The 25,435-nt window shown below is 37.9% G+C and overlaps 6 protein-coding genes across 7 annotated transcripts; 3 read left to right on the top strand and 3 right to left on the bottom strand.

Moving 5' to 3' along the window:
• The first annotated feature begins 2,725 nt into the window (after positions 1-2,725).
• Positions 2,726-7,261, top strand: LOC115621219 (cystinosin homolog). Of its 2 annotated transcripts, XM_030514803.1 has the most exons (7): positions 2,726-2,828; positions 4,649-4,763; positions 5,114-5,216; positions 5,273-5,816; positions 5,883-6,171; positions 6,702-6,804; positions 6,867-7,261. In XM_030514803.1, the coding sequence occupies exons 2-7, from the start codon at positions 4,694-4,696 to the stop codon at positions 6,955-6,957; spliced, it is 1,200 nt and encodes a 399-aa protein (XP_030370663.1). In that variant the 5' UTR covers positions 2,726-2,828; positions 4,649-4,693; the 3' UTR covers positions 6,958-7,261. The 2 variants fall into 2 exon arrangements, with proteins under 2 accessions (XP_030370663.1, XP_030370662.1); XM_030514802.1 differs by lacking the exon at positions 2,726-2,828 and having other exon boundaries at positions 4,619-4,763.
• A 1,532-nt stretch (positions 7,262-8,793) lies between these two features.
• On the bottom strand, positions 8,794-11,814 carry LOC115621078 (WD repeat-containing protein 36). Its single transcript, XM_030514608.1, has 3 exons — positions 10,604-11,814; positions 10,110-10,541; positions 8,794-10,047 (listed from the first exon to the last, which is right to left on the bottom strand). The coding sequence occupies exons 1-3, from the start codon at positions 11,745-11,747 to the stop codon at positions 8,855-8,857; spliced, it is 2,769 nt and encodes a 922-aa protein (XP_030370468.1). The 5' UTR covers positions 11,748-11,814; the 3' UTR covers positions 8,794-8,854.
• Positions 11,815-11,951: 137 nt separating this feature from the next.
• LOC115621079 (cellular tumor antigen p53) lies at positions 11,952-15,726 on the top strand. The gene is made up of 9 exons (XM_030514609.1): positions 11,952-12,076; positions 12,359-12,505; positions 12,578-12,614; positions 12,688-12,714; positions 14,304-14,480; positions 14,541-14,673; positions 14,741-14,978; positions 15,041-15,465; positions 15,530-15,726. The coding sequence occupies exons 1-9, from the start codon at positions 12,039-12,041 to the stop codon at positions 15,550-15,552; spliced, it is 1,245 nt and encodes a 414-aa protein (XP_030370469.1). The 5' UTR covers positions 11,952-12,038; the 3' UTR covers positions 15,553-15,726.
• LOC115621874 (putative gustatory receptor 94a) lies at positions 12,725-13,954 on the bottom strand (the record flags this gene model as incomplete). The annotated part of the gene is made up of 1 exon (XM_030515700.1): positions 12,725-13,954. A coding segment is annotated over exon 1 (1,230 nt), but the record flags the coding sequence as incomplete, so codon positions are not given.
• Positions 15,727-16,625: 899 nt separating the features above from the next.
• Positions 16,626-21,100, top strand: LOC115621403 (short-chain dehydrogenase/reductase family 16C member 6). Its single transcript, XM_030515047.1, has 7 exons — positions 16,626-17,075; positions 19,739-19,894; positions 19,967-20,143; positions 20,207-20,279; positions 20,343-20,520; positions 20,579-20,704; positions 20,767-21,100. The coding sequence occupies exons 1-7, from the start codon at positions 16,803-16,805 to the stop codon at positions 20,852-20,854; spliced, it is 1,071 nt and encodes a 356-aa protein (XP_030370907.1). The 5' UTR covers positions 16,626-16,802; the 3' UTR covers positions 20,855-21,100.
• A 1,485-nt stretch (positions 21,101-22,585) lies between these two features.
• Positions 22,586-22,992, bottom strand: LOC115621668 (UPF0184 protein CG14818-like). Its single transcript, XM_030515377.1, has one exon. It carries the CDS (start codon positions 22,931-22,933, stop codon positions 22,685-22,687), a length of 249 nt encoding a protein of 82 aa, XP_030371237.1. The 5' UTR covers positions 22,934-22,992; the 3' UTR covers positions 22,586-22,684.
• Positions 22,993-25,435: the final 2,443 nt, after the last annotated feature.

Here is a 25,435-nt window from a genome sequence, read left to right as displayed (position 1 = left end):
AAAAATAATGAAGAATAAAATTTCACCATCTGCAGATGTTAATACTTATATCAAATAATTACAATAATCAATAAAATTCATGAGGAACAATATGTTTTTTTGCTCTGGATTCTCAATTTATGAATAAAGATGAAGAATTCAACAACAAAAAAAAAATAAACTACATTTAATTGACAACTGAAGAGTTTCAGTTCATTGGCTTCTATCTTTGTTGTATGAACCGTTATCTTTTTAATTATTTCATTTCATATGTAGATTAAGCTATGTGACAACCAACTTTTTGTTACTCGCTTCCTACAAGATCAGAAAACGCTCCTCTAATCGAATATGTTCGCTGTATAAATACAGACTATTTCTGTATAATGGTAAAAGCTGCCTACGCGCTTGAATAAATAAATAAATTATTACATACAAATAAGGAGGAAGTTTTCTAATAGGACATTGATTAGTTTTTCAAGTTAGATGTTCTATAAAGCTGTTCTTATGATAAGGACACCTCTAAGGATTGTGAGGAGAGAGGAAAAATAAACGATGAAGTTATAAATACTTATGTTAAATAATTACGACCGTTTAAATAGATTCTTCTATATTTTCTTAATTTGATTTATTATTATAAAATATTCTATGGACAATTTTTTCGGAACGAAATAATTATAGCAAAAACGGAGGGCTAGAGTCGTAGTCTTTAAAACCGTACATCGACTTGTTTCGTCATACTGATCTTTCTGTTTATTACATACATTTTACTAATCTCGCTTACCTTTTTACCATTAGCTGTGTAAAGTTTATGGGAAGAGCATCGGCGTCAAACACATAAATAAGAACCAATAGAACGTGAAGTACAAGTACTTAGCGCAAGTTCAATTTTTCTATACATTCTACTAACTAATACTTTTAAACTATGTTGGAAGTATTCCTTTTAATGAATATAATAAACTCATAAATATACATTTTAGTTACGATATCTTTATAAACTAAACTATAACTATAAGTGATTTCCGCACCAATGTGTCCAATGGTTGCTATTATCAAATAAACAGGCTATATATGTATGTATGATTTGCCATTAACGTGTGGTTTAGATAAGTCTAAATTCCAAGTTTGCTGTTGTGGTTTCAGATTCTCAGTGCTCTGTAATACGTATCTAAAACATGGAACTTGTCAAACATCCTTCTGACTGTTGCAAATATTTGATTGTTAGACTTTCATCTTTTTGGTACACTTTATAAGAACGTACATAGTCATATATATAGATATAGATAGTTAGAGATAGATTGGTATTTGTGTTATGGTAATTATATCTTACTCGAGGACCCGTCTAGTCTTTTTATGGCAATATACAAGAAGTGATATTGAAAACATTAATGTCATCCTTACCAAAATTTTCCTCAATTTGGCTGTGAAGGAAAAATTAGGTTTCCTAAAAATGTAAGGTAATGTCCTTTGATCTCGAAGCTGCCGGGGTTAGTGACTATATTATTAACATTTTGTAAATTTATGTTCGCACAAGGAATTATTTTTAGAAAATATAATATCATGGTTTTCTTCTTCTTTCAACATACTAAGGAAATTGTGCTATAATGACAAACAAAAAGTGAAAAGAACAAAGACGGTCGTGAATTCGATTTGTCATGTATTGTTAGACACTGCGCGTCAACTAAATAGCACAGCTTTAGGTGAATAGTATGCAAGTCAATAGCGGTAGAAACCATTAAAGGTTATAACAATATTAATGATAAGTTGTATGTGAAACCAAACAGAAGAGAAGACGTAAATATGTTCATATATACGAGTATTATATTTCGAAAATCGACCTCGGACATTCGCTTCTACTTTCAGCGCATGGCGCTTGGATATGATAAGAAATGTTGAGAACTTAGTTTTTCCCCTAATCTTTCAGACTTAGGAATGTCTAAGCTGTTTGTAATAAAGAGAAATTAAAACTAAAAGGACCGCCCTAACAATTATACTACTTGTATATATTACTGTACCATATGTTTTAATATTAAGTTAAAGGAACACATGACCCTTTCGGCCTGCTTTAATTACAGATGTGGGTTATTGGATGCTCAACGAACGAAAGTCACCAAACTTGCTATCATACATAATCATTATCAGCTTGGTGAATAAGTAGGGTAATGAACTCATTTTTAATCTTTCTAAATTACAATTTAAATAGCCTTATGCAAATCGAGGTGGAATTCGGGAATTTTATGGCTGCCTTCGAACAGGAAGGGGCATTATTCGATTAACTCGCAGTGTACGAGTATGTATGTTCAACAAATAGCTTTGTATTTTTTAAAAACTACATACCAAGTATCAGACACGTAAAGTTTCATTTCATGACTGGCTAAAACACGAGTATTTGATAAGCGTTTTGTCGGCGCGCAGACGTTGGCCTCAGCGTTTCTTTTTTTTTAAAATAGCATCTACATCGACTACAATCATAAAGATTATTTTTATGAGCGTACACAATAAATTGCGCAAGCACTGTTAAATTGAAGTACAATTCCAACTCAATTTAAATATGAAGTGCGAGTGCGAAAAACAAAGCCAACAAATCAAATCAAAACAAAACCCCGACCGGCTTGTGTTGTGTTGTGGTATTTAGTGGGTTTCATGTTCATCGACGCTTTTCGAGGCGGTCAGTCGCTGTTCAGCCAGCGTTGTACGTTGTGTTTTCAAATAGGTACGAGAGTGTGCTGATATATGTACAAGTATATACATACTTAAACTTATAATTGAAGGCACACACATATATACATACATACATATATAACGTAAAACTGTTTCACTTCGCCCTGGAGTGCGGAAAGTTGTCAGCATAAGTAATTGGACGCTTCAGCCGGGATGGTGTTGAATCAAGTGTTTGCGATCTTTCGTTTATTGTTTTTGCAGTCGGTCGTGTGAGGCAGCAGTTGTAAGACGCAGATGGAGCTTCCTCCATACACACATACTACTTATACTCGTACATCGAAGAATAAATATGGTGGTAGTATAAGAAAGAATAGACAAGACAGCGAGATTACAGCAATTATGTTGATTACAAATTTAATATAGCATGACCATTAATATGGCAAATTGAATACAGAAATCGGTTACCCTTATCAACATTAATGCAATCAGATTATTTCGAATTCGCAATCGCATTCGCTGCACAAATGTTGCTTCTGCAACGTCATCTTGTTGGCTGTAGATTTTGCATTATTTGTTTATAGCAGAATGTGTGTGTGTGTGTTTATACTCTGTACATGAAATGTACAAGAGTATATTAGGTTTGCGGGAGCTGAAAAATGTAACAGGCAGAAGGAGGCGTGGCAGACCCCACAAAGTATATATATTATTGATCAGCGTGACAAGACGAGTCGATCTAGCCCTGTCTGTCTGTCTGTCCGTCTGTCCGTCTGTCCGTCTGTCCGTCCGTATGAACACCTGGATCTCAGAGACTATAAGAGATAGAGACACCAAATTTTGCACGAAGATGCGTTATGTGTATATTCTATACGAGTTTGTTTTATTTTTTTGATTTTCCCCCCCACTTCCCCCCTATGGGGGTTTTCCCGATTTTCCATTCGTATAATCGCCTATATCTCGGAGACTATAAGACCTAGGCACACCAAATTTTAGTCCAAGATGCCTTGTGTGAATACGCAGAAAATGTATATTTTGGAATTTCCCTCCCTCCCCCCTCTCCCCCGCAAATGCGATTTTCTCTAACTCCCGTAATTCTTGGAATTTCGAACTAAAATTTTGCAAATACCCCCAGTTAGTAATTATGTGTCCGTATGCCAAGTTTCACTATGATAGACCGATTTACCAAGAAGTTATAGCCATAAATATATTTGCTGCTGCAGCGCTGCTGCAGCGCTGCCCGCGGCTGTTGTTGATGTTGCTGTTTGGTTGACTGCGAAAATGCTTACACAGACACGAATTGATGCGCATAGGCATACATACACTCACACAGACGCAATTGCTATGTAAATGTGCAATTATACACCCTTTACGTGAGTTCGAATACCGAGAGAGGTAAAATCGATCCAATTTTTTTTTTATTTATTTTTTTTTTTATTTTTTATAATTATTGTAAACATATGTACAGAGTATTTCAAAGTCGGGACACCCGACTTTAGCTTTTTTACTTGTTTTACAATAGATTCAATGTGTAAACGGTGTCTTAGAGTCAGAATGTGCTAATTGGGAAATCCCATACTGGCACTGGATATACATAAATATAAATATTAATATACGTACACCATGTGTAAAATGTGTGGATGTGTGATTTCTAGTTAGCAGTAGTCGTACTATGTAGAACCTTCAACAAACCCGTCTCTTATTTAAAATTTAGACTCGTAATAGGGGCACTCAATGTTGTGCGCTGTTGAATGTTCTAAATAATGTATTCGGGTCAATTAATGCAACTCCGATATGCCAAATATCAGTCAACCTCGTTTGCTTTCAGCACCGTCTGATTCAGCGATATTGTTGGAAGTTGTTCAAGTTGTTCATTAAACTAATTGGTCGTATGCAACGAAGTAAATTACTGCTGCTCTCAATGAATCATTGATAATTGGAACTGGCAAAGAATCGCATGCATTCCATTCTACATACATACATACTAAATAGTATAAACTAAGCCAAATATTTGCAGGCAATTGCTTCTAGAAAAGAAACAGAAGCACAAACGCATACAACAATGACGTCAAATATAAAGATGTTTTGTTATCTAAAAACGATATTTATGGTTTTCGCCGTTGCGACAAAAAGTAAGTCTCTTCATTTCTGAACAAAAAGTAAAAGTATTATAAGTATTATTGCAATTTAAATCCGTAACAATATTTTTTTTGCATGTTTAGCAATCTCCTTTTTGTATGCAATTTTTGAAATGAGCCATGATACCATATTTTTGGCATCAATATTAAATTAAAGAATATTTAATTTATCTTAAAATTGATCAAGATTTTTAGATATAAGTAAATCAATTTTTTAATCTAAAAATGCATTAAAATTATTTAACGACAAGTTGAAATTGATTTGCAAAATATTCAAATTGACGCCTTAATAACAACCTGTACCTGAAATATCGGCCTACTAACCAATTGTATTTCTTCTCAAGTCGCATTTACAAATGGACAGACCCAAAGTAGGGGCTTAACGGTGAGCACACACGACATCACAGTTCTGTTGAATGCCAAGGAGACTTTTGTAGTGTATGACGAGTAAGTTAATACATAAACGCGCTATCCAGAATCACATGGTAAAGCCATAAATTTAGTCCGCTAATAACACAGGACGTCAGCGTGAAGCTCATAAAACAACATGAGGAGCTTTTGGATTTAGAGCCCGAGTCATTTGTATTTTACGCTGATAGTCCGCACAATCAGACGGTTTCGATTACTGGACGAAGGCCCGGGCATGTGGAAGTGACTGCCACAAGCGATCCAAATGATAGTTGGATAACAGCAGAGCTTTTCGTTCGCGTCCTCGTTGCCAGATCTAAAGGGCTGATCTACACTTCCTCCGTTTTTGGATGGATTTACTTTGTGGCCTGGTCGGTCTCGTTCTATCCGCAGATCTATATCAACTTCAAACGTAAATCGGTGGTTGGGCTGAACTTCGACTTCTTGGCCCTTAACATCATCGGCTTCACTCTGTACAGTTTGTTCAATTGTGGTCTCTTCTGGATACCGGAGCTACAGCAGGAATACGAGAATCGCTATCCACGTGGCCTCAACCCAGTAATGCTCAACGATGTAGTCTTTTCGCTGCATGCCATGTTCGCCACAGTTATAACGATTGTACAATGTTTTCTCTATGAGGTGACATCCTTAGTTTAATCAATTAAACTGTTTTTAATTTTTTAATCGAAATTATTCTGTTCTCAGCGCGGCGAGCAACGTGTCTCCAAAATCGCAAGTGGCCTTATAGGTATATTTGCGTTGTTTGTTGTCATATCTGCCGGATTGGCTGGCGGTTCTGTTATACACTGGCTGGATTTCTTGTACTACTGCAGCTACGTAAAGCTGACAATAACCATCATTAAGTATGTGCCACAGGCCCTCATGAATTACCGCCGGAAAAGTACCGTTGGATGGAGCATTGGAAACATTTTACTGGACTTTACGGGCGGCACGCTTAGCATGCTCCAAATGATTTTGAATGCACACAACTATGGTAATTATAAAATGAAAGAACTCAATGACCTCTGACTTCCAACAAATCTGACTACATCTTGTTCAGAGAGTTTATGCCATTCTTCGAATTATTCGTTGTGTGCGCTTAAATCGCACTGTAGTTGATCTAAATAGTATATGAACCGGTCTGTCATCTATCTATGCCTTTTTGTCTGCCTAATCGTGTATATCAAGAAAAGCTTAACTAAAGGGGTACTCTTTTGCTTTATATCTACACCCCTAATGTAAAATTCAAATCTATAGAAAAATTCCCTTCTTGATATGTAAAACATAGAATTGTTTTTTTTTTTTGTGGTTTTGAACCGCCAATTTATGCTTTTGTGTATATTTTTCCGCATTTGTCACTATTCACTTATTTATTTTTTTCCTGTATTAAATTCTCTGTTCTACCATTCTGTACAAAAACAATACAATTAGTTCCATAAAAATAAGAAAATTAATTGGGTTTTGTATTTAATTTTAAATTGTTATCAGCTTTAATGCAGTTCCTATTTGTTTTTTTATTTTCAGACGATTGGGTATCCATATTTGGGGACCCAACAAAGTTCGGCCTTGGCCTATTCTCCGTACTCTTCGACATCTTCTTCATGTTGCAGCACTACGTTTTTTACAGGTAAGTGTATTTGAACTTCCGCTCTTACTTCAAAAAGCTACAATTTGTTTTCGTTTGAAAAGACAATCGGGCAGATCCTCGACTGCTGACCTAACGGGTCCAGAAAATCAGAATGAAGCACAGAACGAACCCAACCCGACAGAGAAGTATTAAAAGAGCACAGATAAAAGTATAAGCATTTTTATTTATCGTATAGAATTTGAATTTATTCTGGTAGGAAATATATTTTTAATTAGTAAACAGTCGTTTTTGTAAATCCATTTTATTTCGTTTGCTGAATTTTTGAAAAATAAAACCTATTTCCTCGTAAGCTATTGTGTCTAGCAAGTAAGAAGTGTGCCTATAACCTACGTTACCTCAACACTGTCCTTTTGAAATAATATTCAAATATGTACGTGTATGTATGACACACACGATATAAGTTTGTAAAATAAATAGTAATAAACAAAAGTAAATATATAGATGTATTTGATTTTCATTTATTGCCGTAATATTTGTTGTTTTGCTATTCAAAGATAGTTTCCAGTTCATGGTAAAAAGCGAAAACGTTTCCTTATTTTAAACGAAATGTGCAGGAATTCGTTCTCCTCGACAATAAGTTCGGATTTTATTATCTTTGCAAAGAGGTAAAGGGTTACGCGTTGAATCCCTTGAAAAGTAAGGAGTACTATTTGGCAGCATACAAGGTGCAATTCGAAAGTTCCAGGACTTTTATTAAAAAATGAAAACTAATTTTTTTTTTGAAAAATTTATTGGTCGCTTTCAAAATAGTCTCCTTCCGCCTGAATACAACGTTTTGCACGTTCATGATCGAACGACTTTTTTAGGTCATTTGTCGGTATAGCGTTGAGGATGGCGGTCGCCGCCTGTTGGATGGCATCAACGTCAGCATAGCGGTTTCCTTTCATAGGCAAATGCATTTTTCCGAAAAGGTAGAAGTCGCACGGTGCCATATCAGGTGAATACGGCGACTGGTTAATGGTTAAATGTGATTTTTGGTCAAATAATCGGTCACAAGCGTTGATCGATGAGAACCATTTTTGGTCGTCAGTCAATTTGTGCGGAACAAACCGTGCACACACCTTTCGTAAGCCCAAATGTTCGGTCAAAATGCAATAAATCGATGTTTTGGAGATGTTCAATTCCATTTCCATCAATTTCAATGATGATTTCGGCTGATTTTTTATGAATTCACGCACAGTTTTGATGGCATTTTTGGTGATCACGAATTTTGATTGGCCCACATGTTGATCGTCATTTATGTCCTCACGACCACTTTGAAAACGTTGAAACCACTCGTGCACTCTGCTACGGTATAGGCAATCATCTAGGCCATTAACTTGTTTCATCAATTTCGGTAAAAGTTTTACCAATTTTAAAACAAAATTTAATGTTGGCTCTTTTTTTCGAAGCTCATTTTCCGACCGATAACACAAACATACTGACACTTAAAACGCAATAACTTCACTTCCAATCGATGAAATGTCATAAAATTCTCACTGGACAATCGATAAAGATAGCAGATTCTAACGCACCAGTCGACATATAGATAGCGCCACCAGGGGGCGCTAGCTTCAAAAAGTCCTGTTTACTTTGAATTGCACCTTGTATTTACGCGGTGACACAAAAAAAGGGAATTCCAGAAGTTAGGTAGCACATGGAATATCCTAAGAACGATACAATGGATTTGTGTTTCTTCTTCCACTGCGAAATCTTCATTCTTTAAACTGCTGGCGAAACAATAAAAACGCGTTAAGGTCCAAACGAAGATAATAGAAACAATTTCTTGAAATGTCGTGGTGTCAGGACAATGCGAAACGCACCACAATAATAGAAGCTGAGCCTGATCCCCAAACAATTGCATGATGTCCAGCCAATGTCTAGTCTTAGCATATATACGAGTAACTATGCCAGAAGGTATGTCATAGAGATATCATCTCAGCTGGTCATTCAAATCAAGCTTTTGATCTGCCATACAAAAATTAACAATTAAAATTTGTAAGAATTTTATTAACAATATATTTTTTTTTTTTTTTTGCAAATTGCGTACTTAACGCGCAAAATTGCGTAATGCGGCCACCACCCCCATGCCATAGACGAGCTTGCTTTCAATTCGGTTCCATGCCTCCTCCTGCACACGCAACACATTTTCAAGCGATTGAACTAGCTCTGGTCGCTTGGTAAGTGCCAAGCCATGTGTGCGCAGGAAGACGCTTAAATATGATTGCGCCAGCTCGAAATTCAGATTTGTACCAAACATGTGTACAATAAGCTTAAGGAACTGCAGCATGATCCGCATGGTACCGCCGTTGTCTGGATGCAGCAACTTTATTTCGAAGTCTACCATCGATGGACCCAGCTGGGTTAAGTGAGCAATAGCTGCTTCGAAATCATTATTGGGTTCGCTCTCTTGAAGCAGCTTACCAAAGCTGGTCAAATTGCTAAAGTTGGTCGCTTGCAGTACCTTGGATGCATCCTCAGCAGGAGAAGACTTGCTTACATCAAATCGAAGCTCCAAGCCAGACATCGTGGGCAGAAAGAACGGAGCCTGTTTGGGTGCCTTAGGAGGCGCTTTAGGTTTGTTGCGTTTCTTGATCAGATCTAAATCAAGCAGGTTCTGCCAACGCGATGCCGCCAGACCAGAAAGTGTAATTAGATCTGGATTGAGTTGGGTCGGTGTCTCGTACTTGGCATCGATTTCCTCGCCCAACTTCGTCCCCGAATCTTCCGTATCCATATTAAGGTCCTGCAGCGCTTCTTCCAGCTGCATGGCATCACACATGTGAGTTGGCAGTCCTACATATGGCGCAGGCTCGTTTGGATCAATGGACCGCAGCGACACTTGATTGAAAATGGTTTTGTTGGCCCACAGATAAATGCCAAGTAAATTGACGTGCGCTGTGGCCAGAAAATCACCGCTCGGCGACATGCTGAGGGAGACACAGGGAGGTTCGACGCGAAAATGGTCAATCATATAGGAGGACGGTATATCCCAGACCTTGATAGTCGAATCCATTGAAGAAGAGATTAGCCAACGCGCGTCTGGCGTGAAGGTTAAGTCGTTCAGCTTTGCTGTGTGGCCGATGAACCTACGCACAATCACCCGCGTGTGCGTGTCCACAACGTACACTTTAAATGATTCCAATCCAATGGCTAACATGGAGCTCTCTCGATGATGACGCATAAGCGCAACGCCGTCCATCAATCGCAACTGACTAATTGGAACTGTTGAAGTCTGGAACACTGCAAACAGAATATGCTAAAATTTTAAAGCTCAATAAGAAGTAAAGTAAAAGTAACCATACATTTCATTTTAAACGCCCAGAATTTAACCAAGCCTTCGCTGCACCCGGACACGACGTATTGGTTCAGATTATCGGTTGCCACCCCTCGCACCGCAGCTTTGTGCGCAGGCGTTCCGTAACTAGCCCGATGAACACCAGACTGCATGTTAAATCGCTCAATGTCGCCACTGCTATAACCAATAATTACAAAGTTGCCGCAGTGTGTCAATGTCAGACATGTGGTCTCGCTTTTAAAATCGACACGATTCTTATTCTGAAACTTCATTGGCACAAGTCTATGCTCGCCCATGCGATTCTTGTTAAACGACCACGTTGTCGTCTGTATAATGCCAGCGTGAATGGCGGCTATGTTGTCCCACTCCTTCTCGCGGGTCGTCTCCGTAGTAAACTCCACAATGGGCGGCATAATGTATTTGTCATATTGAAAGCGATCTATAGGTTGAAAGAACGGAATTATCTTCGTCATGGTCGAACAGATTCTACTTTTCACTTACTCTTCTTTTTTGTGGCGTTTTTTTTATAGGTGGCTTTGCCCATGCTCTTATTTAGCGACTCAGATATGGTGGAGAAAACACGCATCGTACAGTCCTCTCCGGCGGATAGGATTGAGGTACCCCTGCTGCCGTGATATCGAATGCAGAGTGGCGGCGCAGTGTGGCCCTCACGCACTCTCAGCTGCCGAGGACCTCCATCGAGCTGATCGAATATGAACAGCTTCATCGAGTTGTCCGGCGAGGTAGTGAGCATTAATGGCTCGCTGGGTAAACAAATAGCCGTTGTTACTTGGTCCATGTGCGCTTGAAACTGGCCGTTGAGCTTGCGGTCCTCCAAATTCCATAAAGCCATGTGGCCATTACTGCTGGCAGACACCAAAATGGGCGGACCGTCTGTGCGGAACGCTAACGAGGTGACTTTTCCCCAATTCTGCTTGAATTCTACCAGCACTTCATCATACTTTAAATTTAGCAGCATTATGGTGCCATCTCCATGTCCAACAGCCACCACGTCCAACGCCGGCGAGGGTTCAATACACACCACGCGACTGTTATGATGGCTCAGCGTGCAGAGAATGCTGTTCTTCTTGATGTTCACAATCTTAAGCTGACCTTGCCTCGAGCCGAGCACCACCTTGTTGATATAGGTCGGCGGGTGTGCCAGTGCGGTGATCAGGAATTCATCGTTGTTGAAAGGCATATCAAGGTAAACCTTTTCGGTGTTAATTTGCCACACTTTCATCACATTGCCCGTATCGACGGCTATCAGATGCGAGCCGAACGGCAGTAGCAGATGTACATTCTGCTGGTGGCCGCGGTACACGTGCAGTACATGTTTGCCGGAACGCCAGGCATAGATACATTTGTTGCTTGCCGTGTAGGTGTGGTAGCGGTCGGTGGCCAGAGCTGTTATGTCGTCCGGATGTAGCCCACTTACATGCAGCAGGCGAAAGTGACTGGCTGCGTACACTTGATAGGAACGTCCAATGCAAGTAATTACCAATGTATCTCTTCGACGTTGCACATAACGTGTCACGGCTGGCACTTGGTTGCTAACGTAGCCAATTGCACGGTTGCGGCGAAAGATCTTGCTGCTTTCCTTGAAAACTGCACGAGGCTTGTCCCCGTCTGCCAGGTGCGTCATTTTCTTATACTTGTTTAACAATTACTATTATTTTAGTTGGTATATTGAAATTTCAACATTGTTGGGACCAGCACGTGCAAATGCGATGAGCGACTCAAAAGTCACAGCGTAGCGTTGCCAGCTTTTGCCATTGCAATACTCGTGATGGCAAACGATTTAAGAATATGCCCATCTCTAAGCACGCGCCAAGAAGAAGCATTACACGCTTTTGTTTTTATTTACGCATATTATTTTTACCAAATATTTGGTGGTTATTTTTCAAAACAAACAGGCCGCCTAACCCGAGAAGGCATGTACATTGCGCAGTCAATGTCTTGGCACAAAGTGAGGTATTAATATAAATCATATAGACTAAGGCCATTTGTCCAAAAAAGTTTAGAATTTGCGCATGCAATATACATAAGTGTACATGTACATATGTATGTGTATGTATGCATGCATGTACATGAAGCATAAAATAATATGCTGAACTTGTACTTTTGAGCAGACATTATTCAATTGAGCAAACACATAATCGCATTTGTATATTTTTGAACGTGCATATTTATTTGTAAACATTTTAATTTTTTTTGCGTCCGGCTCAATTGGATATGTAATTGTACCGAACGCAGCGCTTATTCTGATAATGAACTGGAGATTGTGGACGACGAGCGTGAAGGCGCTACGGTAGTGAATGAAGCCGAAAACGGTTCAGACTCCACTATTGAGGATAATTCCAGTATTGATCACGCTGCTGGTGACAACATCGACCCTTTATCGTGAGTATTATTTATACGCATATTGTAGCAACAGGTGTCTTTAATAAGCGGGGTTTTAACTTTTATTTACAGGCCCAATGAGTCGCTGGCATATTTGCAAGGTCTTCATGTGGGTATACAAAATCTAATTTTTTATACATACCGACACATATATATCAAATTATTGTTGTTTAAAATTCCAGTCCGGCAATTTAATGCAGTTCAGCCAGGTAAGTTTTGCTTCATTTTAAAACGATGTGATAAATCCGTTTGAATAAGAATTAGCAAAAAGCTAGCTACAGTTGCCATTACATCCGTTATAAGTGTTGCATTGAGCTCAAATAACCCCAATAGGACTATCTTGTGCTTAATGCTAATCACTTGAAGAGAAAAAGTGTCCACCGCCTGCCTAAACCGCCAATCGACTCGCTGCAATGATAAATTTTGCAATATGATGCCAGTTTGTTGTGTCTCCACTAATATGTCATTGGCCAGCTGAGCCAGCAAAGTTATTTCTAATATGGATATGATCAGGAACACACAATTGGTTAATGCGCTAAAGGCATCATATGATTGGCCATCGATGAAAGTATCTGCTAAGGCAGAGTATTGATTGAAGAATCCCACGGTAATGCCCAACAGATGACAAAGTAGCGACAGGACCATTGATAGAGATACCAGAGCTGTATAATTCGTAGCGTGTATACATATTATTCTATATTTTATGCTTAGCGCATCTATTTCGTCAGCCCAAGTGCAATATTTCTGCATAGAATAGTAGATAGTGTGAAGCTTTAATTTTTCTTCCTTTTGCATGCATTCCACCAGTCGCACATGCCGCATTAGGCGAATATTTAATGTCTTCAGGATGGCTTTTACTATTATCATAACGCCATAGAAACTATTGTTCAGCAGGTTTGAGACTATCATAGGAAATAACTTGTGAACTGACCACATCCCGCTAAGCTCTGGTTCGTAGCGCTGTTGCTGCAGGAACATGGTTATTCCGATTATAAATGGAAAACCAATCACTTTGACAATTGACGTGACAACAGATCGCAGTAGAGTGTCGCCGACACTGAACTCTCTCAGCGTATCGAAGAGGGGTACTTGGCTCATTAGTCGTGCTACTTGTTTGACTTTAAACATTTGTGTAACGAAGTTTATAATGGTCACTGTTATATTCATGTAGCTATAAAGCTTCACAGCATCGCGTAGATCAAGCTGTGAGCTTCTGTAGTCCTCGTACATTTGATGCGTGTATGTGATGGTGAAAGCAATTGTAATTACCATGGTGTAGGCCAAATAGATCCTGGAGAATACGAAGCGTCGCCGACCCTGCGACTTATAGCGGATAGAAAAGAGCCCAAAGATAGTTAATAAAGCCAGCATTATGACGAGCAAAAAATACACCAGCCTCGTGCGACCAGTTAAGTTCCAGCGCGAAAATGCTTGTCCAAACAGTCTCATTGTCCAAAACGAATTGCTCTGCATTTTTGAATAGGGCATTAATTTAACTGTTGTTCTCTATCATATGTAAATTAAATATTTAAGCAATTGTCCAATCAATTTTTACCGACAAAATACGTGTGTGTATACATAAATGAATAGTAGATGTTTATCTCACGAGAAGGTGTCGGCGTAAATTTGTTTAATTACGAGTAAATTGAAAGCAGTTTCTGTATGATATAGAAAAGGACACAAAACTAAATGGCCATTTTGAACGTTTGCCTTGATGAATACTTTTTGTTTGTATTATTGTAAGGTTTATTATTGTTTGCTGTAAATATTATATGTTCTTACGTATATTTTTCTTTAGCAATCTGCTTTACAAGAGCTGATGCTCCAGGATATGAAGCCCCATATCGACACGCTACCCACTCTGGAGAATCATAACAATGGTGGCTACGAATTTGGCATGGTACTGAAAGAGCCCCCTAGATCACACTGGATGTTCTCTGTGCCATTAAACAAGCTGTATATTCGAATGAATAAGGTAAGTTAGAACCAATTTCATATGTATTATTTTATTGAAATAAAATATCTTCAATCACAGACATTTAATATTGATGTAGAGTTTAAGGCAAAACTGCCGATTCAGCCGTTAAACCTGCGTGCCTTTCTATGCTTTGTGAAGGAGGTGAGCGGCCCAGTGCTGCGATGCCAGAACCACCTCAGCACAGACAGCGGTAAGGAGCTGTTCCGTATACTATTAGAAGTGTAAAAATAATAGAATATATTAAAAATATTTTCTAGCTAAAGGGAATCCAAAATTTCACGAAAGCCTGCTGCGATGTGCCAACCCGGCGACAATGTACTGCGGCACGAGCTCGGGCAAGAGCATTGTGGAACGCTATTCCGTATTAGTTCCTCTAAATCAAAGGCCCAGCCAAGGAGGACACGTGCGTCAAACTCTTGCCTTTGAGTTTACGTGTCAGAATTCCTGCTTTGGACGCAAGGAGACTTGCTTAGTCTTCTGTTTGGAAAATGCAAGGTAATTTTTGTGTTTTTTGAATATTGCTTTATAACAGTTCAGATCACTATGCATTTTTTCAGCGGTGATATTCTTGGCCAACAGATCTTGCATGTCAAAATCTGCACATGCCCCAAACGTGATCGAAATCAGGATGAGCGCAACTTACAAAGCCAGAAAAGAAAAATGCCTTCAGCGGCGATGTCAGAGGATGAGGAAGTCGAGGTCAGTGGGACGAAATCGCGTCGTCAGAATACATCACATTTGAAGGAGGAGATTGACAGTAACGATAGCAGCGAAATGGACTTAACAATGCCTCCAAACTGGGATCTTTCCTCCACCTCGGAAGGTGGTTACCGCCTTGTTATTGATTTTCCAAAGAAGGGCTTACTGCTGCAAAGCATTGAGGGCATGATTGAAAAGACTGCCACGGAAATTTTGCTAAGCACGCAAAAAAATGAGAGCCAATTTTTGCATCAACATGTGAACAACTTACTAGACCTAAAGAGTATGAAAATGTTTATGACTTTATGTGAAAGTTATCACTACTATCTGCTATATCTTTATTGCAGAATACGCGATGAAGCTTCCGTGACGTCTGATGCTGAACTAAGTGTTACTGTGTATATCGCTGCGAAAACTACATACATACATATATTTTGACTTAAAAGTATACATTTAGAATTTTAGGTGTAATCAAGTTTTCTATACAACGTGTGGTTATTTTTCTAGTTGTATATGTTGGAATAACAAAGAAACATATAAGAAACATATTATTTATCATTATTTTGATTAGTTTTTTGTTTATTTTTGGGATCGTTTATATCGATTCACAGCAAATGCCGTATTCGAATGTAAATGTAAATTTATAGAAATAAATACATATCGATTCGGCATAATCGGTTTGATCATTCATTTTAAATAATTGGCGCTGTTTCAATATTTGATTGGGAAAGTTATGCACATACATAAGTATGTATATATGTATATATCTTTTTGTATGTACGTATATCTATATGTGTAGAAAAGAGACAAATGTAAAAAGTGTTGCTTAGCGACAGCAAAATCACTCAAACATTGTGCAACACTGTACGTTCGTAACGTACTGAAAGCTCACGGCGCAAATAGTTTTAAAAAGTCGCACCGGATGCAAACGAATCCTAAAAACTCAATTGCCGCAACCCTCTTCAATTCCATCACAATTCACTTTTCGCTCAAACTGCATCCGCTCTACCAATCGAGGAAAATGAAAGATTTTCGACAACATTTGAAAACCAGTGCCATAAGATGCGCTGACTGGTTTTGAGCGAAATTGCTGTTGTTGGTTAAATTGTTTGCCTTGCCCGACCTCACTGTTACCGTAGACGGAAAGTTGCCTCGTCAGGTGAATTCGACTGTATGTACATACACACAGATGCGCACAACATTTTACTCAGAGCCCAAGATCAATGCTGTTGTCATAGAAGGTAGTAATGGCGGTAACGGTCGCCACCGCTACTCATATTTGTGGCTGTAGATATAAAACAAGATAAACAATGCGACGACGGAGTGCGCTCGCGAGAGTGAGCGATCTCCACTCGTTCGATGTAAGTGGAAACAGTCAAGAGTTTGGCGCAGCTGTTTGTCAACGAAAAAATAATAATGTAGTAGTTGGCATTCGGTTGGTGCCGCTGTCGGTGGCGCTGGTGGCTTGCAATTTGTTCCGTTTACTCTGTTGAAGTAGCTTTCAAGCTTATGGTGCGCGTATCAAGAGTGTGAGATTGTTTTGGCCGTAAACTGATCTGCGAAAATCGTGCGTGGCATTGAATCTTATCGGAAACAGCAATAAAGCTTAAGTTTGCGAAAATGGTGGAGACAGCAACAATAACAACTACCACTATTAGCATGCCTGCCAGCAGTAATGCTGCAACGGCAACAGCAGCCACGCCCACCGCATCGCAAGCAGCTGCACAGGCGCGTCGTAATGATGAGACAACGCGCGCTATTTTCAATGTAAAAATAATCATCTTTCTGCTGCTGTTGCCAATCGTGCTCTTTGCTGTATTGCTCAAGCATTTCTTGGATTACCTGTTTGGTTTAGGGCTGAAAGAGAAGGATGTGAGCGGTAAGGTGGCTTTGGTAAGTGGATACATATGTGTATCTCTGTATAATATTGTGCATACATAGGTACATAGGTACATAATTGTACGTGCTTTCATACAAACATAGAAATACTACAGTTATTGCGTATACGTATAAAGAAAACCAACTTTCCTTTTGCAATGTAAATTTTCACCCACGGTCTACTCTGGGGTCGTTTGCATTGGGCGTGGCTCAATAGTCGCGTCATTAAAACAAATATTTACGTGTTTTTGTTAACGTATATACAAGTATGTATGTACATATGTACGTGTATGTATGATGTTTATATTCATAATTAATTTACAGTTTCAGCTTTCTTAAAGTGCTACTGCTACTTTGAAAATTGACGTAATTCGTGTTCTTTATGAATGCACGTGCATGTGTAAAATAAGTCAAGAACAAATAATGGCATAAGGAGATTGATATTATCTCCCCTTATGGTGATCATATCGTGCTCTATTAATCATGTAATCGTGTACTCATAATGACACATCTGTTCTGAGTGTCTGAATCGCGTCGATGTGGTTTCATTGCTTACTTAATTCAATTATAAGAAGTCAATTAATGGTGGCTCCAAGGTTAGCATTTGAATTGCGGCCAAAGCATGTGTATTTATTTGACATGAAGAATCATCAGTTTGTTTTTTATGTTGTTTATGTTCTTTTGATTGTAAGCACAAATGTATGTTCAAGAATAATTCAGTTGTGGGCTGGTCCAACACATTCCAAAGTTAGTGGTTAGTGCGTCATTTAAGCACGAATTCAAGCAAACATACATACATATCTAGACAAAAATATGTGAATTCACATGCATACATACAGACATATAGATATGTACACAGACTTGTTGACGTGCGCCAAACTGGTTTTGTTGAAATGAAAACCTTAAAAGCTTTACACACTTTTGTTTTCTACCTCATTATACAAGTGGAGACGTTTGCATAGCTTTACCTAAATATTCATAAAAAAATTCGCATGTTGTTTACTACACATTAATTAACAAATAAAAAACGAGCTGCTGTTAATTCACCGTTAATATTTTAATTTGTGGGTAAATATAGTTCACATGCTCCAATTAAATATTGTTAGTAAAAATAACAAATAAGGCAGGTCATTTTTTAGGGGTTGGTTCAAATATACTCTTCAAAATGTGCTTATAACTTTGTGTTGCCAGTACCCGAAGGTATATTAGGTTTGTAAGTGGTAGAAAAAGGTATTTTGGACCCCATAAAGTATACATTTTCTTGATCAGCATGGCGAGACAAATGAATCTACACTTTTCCGCCCGAATGCATTTTGGAAACGGCTGAAGCCGCGCTCACCAAACTTGGTGTGAAGACTCTCCTAGGTCTTGGGCAACACGATTTTATTTCATTTTCCCCTACCTTAAGGGAAATTGTTAGAAAAGACACTACATGGCCTTCACCTATGCGGTTATATTTAACAACAACGAGTGGGGTACAGAGGTATTTCTCTCTAGATTCTAACTTTCTCCCTGTGTTAATGTTATGTCAGATCAAGAGAATTTCTATATACATAGATGTAAAGTAATTAGAAATTCTTATAGTCCACATATCTTTTACATTTTTCATTAAAGACATATCCTAATTGACTTCTTTTACGATTTTTGATTAGCTCCAAAAAGTTTGGTCGGTTTTTGTACTGCTTTTCCAAATCTGAACGAAATTAAATTTATGTTGAATTAAATATTTGTTTTCAGTTTTTAAGCATATATTATTAGTATTTTAATGACATTAGAGGAACTCGATGCATCCAAATCGAAAAACTGATACTTATAAAGTTTTAAATTGAGAATTTCAGAAGACTGCTTAAATAGCTTTTCTGAAATCGTCTATAACCTACGCAACTATTTTGTTAGACAATCTATCTGTATAATTTCATTGTTAAGCTTACGGCTGTCGATTAGCCGTAACTGGGATTTAGGCAATAAACGCACATGTTCTGCATCATTTAACATGCAAATTATGACGATCAATTAAAACGATAGAATAACATTTTTTATCGAACACATCTATTGATTGTATTGGGATAGTATAGAACTCAATACAGTTACTTATTGATGCTTGTCTGTCCAAAGTATTAAGCATTTTCTCATTTAATCAGCTCTTCAAATACAAATAAATGATACATGTTTGCCATACCTAAGCGCTGGAATACCCTTAGGAAAGTTTAGCGATTTATCGTTAAATCTATTTCTACAAGTAGTATTCTACGTGTAGCGCAGAAATCTAAGTATAGGAATAGTTAGCGTTTATTTCATTTTGATGTTTATGTCATGTACTTATGTGTATATGATGGTTCAAACATAAATAAGTACATACCTATGTATGTATAAGTACCCCTGATAATCTCATTCAACTCGCCTGGCCATTCTATTTTAATTAAAAGTCACTTAATTGTGTTTTCTTTTACGTACTACAAACATACATATGTGCATATGTATTTCATGTTATATGTACACATATGTGCATACATATGTAAATGCTAATTTAGATTTTTGAACTGCTTTGTCTCGTTCTAATTTGCATGATTTAGTGTCATTAAATACCAGTACATCTAATTTGTTTCCTAAATTAAGTCAATACTTTAAAGTGGGGCTATGTGTTGACATACTATAACTATAAATATATGCCCACACAGGTGACTGGAGGCGGCAGCGGTTTGGGACGAGAAATTTGTTTGGAGTTGGCCAGACGGGGCTGCAAGTTGGCGGTGGTGGACGTTAATTCAAAGGGCTGCTACGAGACGGTTGATCTATTAACCAAAATACCGCGCTGTGTGGCCAAGGCGTATAAGGTAATGATTTAGATGAAACAGTGTAATTTACATACCTTTGTTACATTCTTACTGCAAACTATTTTACAACAGAACGATGTGTCCTCGCCTCGGGAATTGCAGCTTATGGCGGTCAAGGTCGAGAAAGATCTGGGCCCCGTGGATATATTGGTAAACAATGCCTCGCTCATGCCAATGACATCTACTCCTCAGCTCAAGAGCGACGAAATTGAAACGATATTGCAGCTGAATCTAGGCTCATATATTATGGTTAGTCTTTTAATGTTTTCTACCACACTTGTATTATATACCAAGTCCTTTTTAATTCTCAAGACCACCAAAGAGTTTTTGCCGAAAATGATTACCCGAAAAACTGGACATATTTTGGCCGTAAATGCTTTAGCAGGTATGGGAAGAATGCCCTAACAAAGTGATCCCTTTAGATGATTCTACTTTGTATTCTTAAAAGGTTTGGTTTCCTTGCCTGGTGCTGGCATTTACACAGCAACTAAGTATGGAATTATGGGATTTATGGAGGCATTGCGTTTGGAATTGCGCCTCTCGGATTGCGATTATGTGCGCACAACTGTAGCCAACGCATATCTGATGAAGACCAGTGGCGACCTTCCACTGCTAAGCGATGCAGGGTGAGAAGAGCACTTAATTCCCAATTATCCTGAAGATGTAATCCCAATGTCATTGCAGCATATCAAACAGCTATCCTGGACTGCCTACGACATATGTGGCTGAGAAAATAGTCAAAGGTCTGCTCCTAAATCAGCGGATGATCTATGTGCCAAGAATTTTTGCTCTTAGCGTCTGGCTGCTCAGGTGTGTGAATCGGGTATTAAATTAAGTTTTCTTAAAAGCATCATCTACTTACATTCTTCCAGACTTCTACCCACCAAGTGGCAGGATTATGTTCTGCTGCGTTTCTATCACTTTGATGTGCGCAGCTCGCATTTGTTTTACTGGAAATAAGGCGCTTTTTGTTTTCCATTTTAGATTTTACGGCTCGCTGTAAGCTACAAATATATATATATATACGTGCTATTTATTAAATCTCGATTCACACAAGTAACAAATGAACTGTACTCATATAAATACATTGTTTTCATTATCTTTTCCACAAATGTTTCATTTTCTGCTCTTTCCCCATACTTCCCGTGTATATACTTAAGATAACTCATAATTCAAGTACCACTAATAAATAATAATCAAAAATAATTTATTTTTCTTTGTGAAATTTGAAAAAAGAAAGTATTAGAAAATACCTCTACTTCAGGTATAAAATTTTGTTACGAAAGTAGGACTTTAAAACAAATCGCAAATGAAAGTCTTGTATTTGTTATCCCTAAGGATAAACGAGTTACTGTGAAATGATGCAGTTCCTGTATGACAAGTTTGGTAAAAGTATAGTGGCTTTAATCGCCAAATTTGGTTTGTGGGAACTTTCAAGTCCAGTAAACTATAAATTTATGTTAATCCCACTTAGGTGTATTATGTGTACAGTGAAATTCTTTATGTGAGGGTTTTGTATGCTGGATCGGCAATCTTTTCTGTGACGAAACTAAAAGCACGGTAACAGGTGCACATATAGTAAATGAACAGCAAGTAGACCAGCTGGTGAAATTGAAATGATGAATGTTAACAAAAATCTGATTTTTTTAGGGTTTTTCTAGATATTTTCTGGTGGATTTTTAGCGAGTTTTGTTCGCTTTCTCTAGCTACTTAATTGTTTTACTAACCATTTTCGGGATTTCTATATATATTTTTTATGTTTTCTAGACATTCTCTAAATACCTATAATTGTTTTCTTTTTGCAATTTTCTACCGGGTTTCAGCTATTCATAGCGGTTAAAGCTATTTTTAAGCCATTCTTTTAAAATTAGATTTTCATCAGCCAAGAATCGCAGATGAATAATTATTAATGCTCCCCTCACCAATCTAAAAGAAATTAAATCATTCCAATACAACCATTAAGTTCCAGTTTTATCGCGTGTACACATTTTTTATTCCATGCTTATTAAGTATCTGAGTATATCTAGTACAATATTTTTGAGGAACCAGTCAAAGAACTATACTTGTAGTATACTTATGATAAACATAAACTCGTACTTAATTTAATTATAATTGGCTGCATACATACTTGTAGAGTTCATTCAAGCTTGCGCTTTAGGCTTAATGTACCCCATACGGTCCAAGGACTAAATAAGTACGAATTTAACGACAACACATTTATGCATGTACATACATACATATATACTTGTATGTAAGGAAGCGTGTATTTCTGTATGCATGCATTTTCATGCCATGTGCATAGACAATAATAATAAAATAGCAGGGCAGGGGCATCAGCCTCTCCACATTTAGTTCAGAGACATGTGCTGTCGAGAGTTCACCGACTGTCAGCATACAATACAAGTGTAATGTAGAAACGGCTGAGGAAAAATTCTAATTACAATTATGGCATGTCTATAGAGACCCCCAGCACCTGATGGATATCCAAACACATTTAAAGGGATACTTGTGCACACACACACACACACACACACACACACACACACACAGCTGTTGCTGAACGACAGCAAGTGCTGCGCATGCGTAACGGCAGCAGCTCTATAAAAATAGCCAACTAATTATGTGCTAGGGTTACCAGCGCATAAGCAACTGCGTTTGAACATGTGTGCGCCTGCCCCCGCAAAGTTTTTCTGTCTACAGATGTAAATCGGTGCGTTTATTTCCAACGTTTACATTTTGCAGAATATTATTGTAGCGTTTTTCTTGCATTATAGTATGATCCACACATCTTCAGTTGTTGTGCCGTAGCTCACGATTGGATTCGAGTAGAGCACGCAGCTGAATAAGAATGTTGTCCGTGCGCTGCTCCATGTAGTCTAGGGCCTTGCTCAGAGCATTCAAACTATTGTTGACATTCTCTATGAGCTGCTCCGATGCATTGACAATGGATAGTATTAACAAATGTTTACCTTTGCTGTCATCGAGTTCCTGTAGATGAGTTGTCTGTGCTGCGATATGCGGATTTTGAATAAACTCCATCGCCTCCGAGCAATGCAATGGATACACGAGTCGAGAAAAGAATTTCAATATTTATTTGTTGTATAATTTAGTGACACATGACCGAAATGAATAAAGAAAGAAATACACATTTTTTATTACGGCAACTTTGTTTTAAGTTTTAATATAAAACTGAAATCTACAAATACTTTGTTCTATATAGTGGGTTAACTCTTTAAACCGCAGTTGTGCTTTAAATGTTTACTATTTAAAGATTAAATTAAAGTTATATTTAAATAAACTGCAATATTGAAGGTTTTTTGAAACAAGATTAGCATAAATAACGACGACAATGAAACTTCCGTGCCATTCTTCGTAGTTTTGTTAATAAAAATATAGAAGAGTATACTTAGTATTCTCTGTTGCCTTCCCTATTCTGATTTTTAGATATGTTTAAAAATTTTTACTATAAACCTTTGGTATCTGAGTAGGTTTAAACAGTTCTGGCGAGTTTTGTTTAAAACAAAAATGTAATGATCGACATAAAGTAAACATAAAACCAGCAAAGGACTCTGCAAGGCTTAACTTGTTTTGCATTTGTTGTGGGTGAGACATTAACTATATTAAGTGTATTGCTGTTCTCCATGTAAGTGAAAAATTAAATAAGAGGAATGTGCATATAAATAATATCTTGGAATATTAATCTGTAGAGAATGCCAAGTAGGTTGACAAATAATCAAATTAAGGAGTTAAGACATGATTTTTTTATTTATTTAAAATCAAACTACAACATGTTTTAATAATAGACACTTAATTTAATATGCAAGCTCAGGTGCCACCTGGATAACTTTTTAATTAGTTAAAAAAATAAAATGAAGAGGCATTAGAACAGTCTTTAACTTTTCTATTTCGCCGCGATTGTCAGTACAGTTTCTTAGGTATTCCAACCAAGATATTTTCGTGATTCAATAAGAAAAAGATGCCATACTCCATAATTTATTTGATTTGTCATTTTTACAATGGGCCTCAAATATTCATATCCACTTGTCAAAGTGTCAACTAAAATGGAATATTTATATATTTTGAAGTCATTACCATGCGGACTATAAATACACGACGAGTGTGCAGCGAGAGGCGTACGGCGTCGTAGATGAGTTCGACTTCACTTTTGGCCCCATAGCGTGAAAATGCATTTCCACTGTCGGTAGGTCTGCGGTCTGACAAGGCATACTCATAGTATGAAAACAGAGTCTATTTAGTGCAGCACAGGAAATTTTTGGAGGCGGATGTCTCTGGGCTGCAAATTAAAACACTTTCGACTATGGCACTCACTTGATTGCATTTATTTGTGATTAAAAACAAATTATGCATAATTTGCCTGCCTGAAAACCATAAAGCACAATGCACTTATACACATATTTGCACACATACAAGTATTTACACCACCTTAATGGAAAAACGATGAATTGCTTGCATTGTATTGTCTGAAAACAGGTACTGAGTCTCGGCCCGGCCCCCAAATCAAAATCATTTTGTGCATAACCAATGCCTGTCACTATCAGAAACGAGGTCCTGACAACACAATGAATGCATTGTTGTTGTCCTTGCTATTGTTAACGCATGTTCCACTTAATGAATTTTCATTGAAAGTGACTGCAACATAACCTCATGCGGACGTACTCGTACATAAGGATCTAAAAACTTATTTGAGCCAGCGTCGATGCTTCAAACACTTTACTGCCTTTTCGTCCAATATTTTGGCACTGACCATCATAATGCGTTCCTTAATGGATAAAATGTTTACCCCAAACGCAGTTACCCCTTTCATTCGAAGCATTTGCAGGAAACAAAACTTTACATGTGGTTCCCAATTACAGACCACAAGGTAAGCGTGGTACGTAAATGATCAGCCCGACAAGGGCAGACCGTGCTGCTTTGTTCATCTGGCTGTCTATGTTCTCATACCTAGAGTGGTGTTGCAGCACTCCTGGACCACGCATAAGTGGATGAACAAATTCAGATGAATGATTAGACAGTATGGACACATAGTATAGTTCGTGTTTGTTATAAGATCTTATAAGGTACAAGTTACATAACTTATTGTTTGAAAATATACTGAAACCAAATTGCTTATTTCCAAACCAGAAACAAGAGAGAACGCTACAGTCGAGCAAGCCCGACAGTGTAATACCCTGTACCCAGGTAAACTTCCGTCACTGAGTTATATGCGCCCATAGCAGCAGCAAAAAGAGGAAGAAGAAGAGCGAACTTGTTGCTGCAATTTGTGGGGGTTGTACTGGCGAGAATTTGTTTTGCTAATAACTTTTCTTAGAATTGACCGAATTGAATAATTGAACGACAGTAGACAATTATATATAAATTATGTGTGCAAAGTTTGGTTTAGGTAGCATTTGAAATGCATGTTACATACCTTTCACAAACCTAATATACCCTTTTTACACTACGGGTACAGGGTATAAAAAGTTGTTCTGTTAGGTTATTAGTGTCCGTCAAGAAAATGCTCGGTGCAAAGTTTGAAATCGA

The sequence above is a fragment of the Scaptodrosophila lebanonensis genome, unplaced genomic scaffold (assembly GCF_003285725.1).
Source record: "Scaptodrosophila lebanonensis strain 11010-0011.00,11010-0021.00 unplaced genomic scaffold, SlebRS2 tig00000024-arrow-pilon, whole genome shotgun sequence".
NCBI lineage: Eukaryota > Metazoa > Arthropoda > Insecta > Diptera > Drosophilidae > Scaptodrosophila > Scaptodrosophila lebanonensis.
This window is presented reverse-complemented; position numbering and strand designations above follow the sequence as displayed.

Bases quoted from the DNA above. Each gene is read 5' to 3' on its own strand.
- LOC115621219 (XM_030514803.1), top strand. From the start codon at position 4,694: ATGACGTCAAATATAAAGATGTTTTGTTATCTAAAAACGATATTTATG. The intron at 4,764-5,113 runs GTAAGTCTCTTC...TTTCTTCTCAAG, and splicing joins TTTCGCCGTTGCGACAAAAA to TCGCATTTACAAATGGACAG. The intron at 6,172-6,701 runs GTAATTATAAAA...TTTTATTTTCAG, and splicing joins TTTGAATGCACACAACTATG to ACGATTGGGTATCCATATTT.
- LOC115621078 (XM_030514608.1), bottom strand. From the start codon at position 11,747: ATGACGCACCTGGCAGACGGGGACAAGCCTCGTGCAGTTTTCAAGGAA. The intron at 10,542-10,603 runs GTAAGTGAAAAG...TTCAACCTATAG, and splicing joins AAACGCCACAAAAAAGAAGA to ATCGCTTTCAATATGACAAA. The intron at 10,048-10,109 runs GTATGGTTACTT...TTCTGTTTGCAG, and splicing joins CTGGGCGTTTAAAATGAAAT to TGTTCCAGACTTCAACAGTT.
- LOC115621079 (XM_030514609.1), top strand. From the start codon at position 12,039: ATGTACATTGCGCAGTCAATGTCTTGGCACAAAGTGAG. The intron at 12,715-14,303 runs GTAAGTTTTGCT...ATTTTTCTTTAG, and splicing joins ATTTAATGCAGTTCAGCCAG to CAATCTGCTTTACAAGAGCT. The intron at 14,674-14,740 runs GTAAGGAGCTGT...AATATTTTCTAG, and splicing joins CCACCTCAGCACAGACAGCG to CTAAAGGGAATCCAAAATTT.
- LOC115621403 (XM_030515047.1), top strand. From the start codon at position 16,803: ATGGTGGAGACAGCAACAATAACAACTACCACTATTAGCATGCCTGCC. The intron at 17,076-19,738 runs GTAAGTGGATAC...ATGCCCACACAG, and splicing joins TGAGCGGTAAGGTGGCTTTG to GTGACTGGAGGCGGCAGCGG. The intron at 20,705-20,766 runs GTGTGTGAATCG...ACATTCTTCCAG, and splicing joins CTTAGCGTCTGGCTGCTCAG to ACTTCTACCCACCAAGTGGC.
- LOC115621668 (XM_030515377.1), bottom strand. From the start codon at position 22,933: ATGGAGTTTATTCAAAATCCGCATATCGCAGCACAGACAACTCATCTA.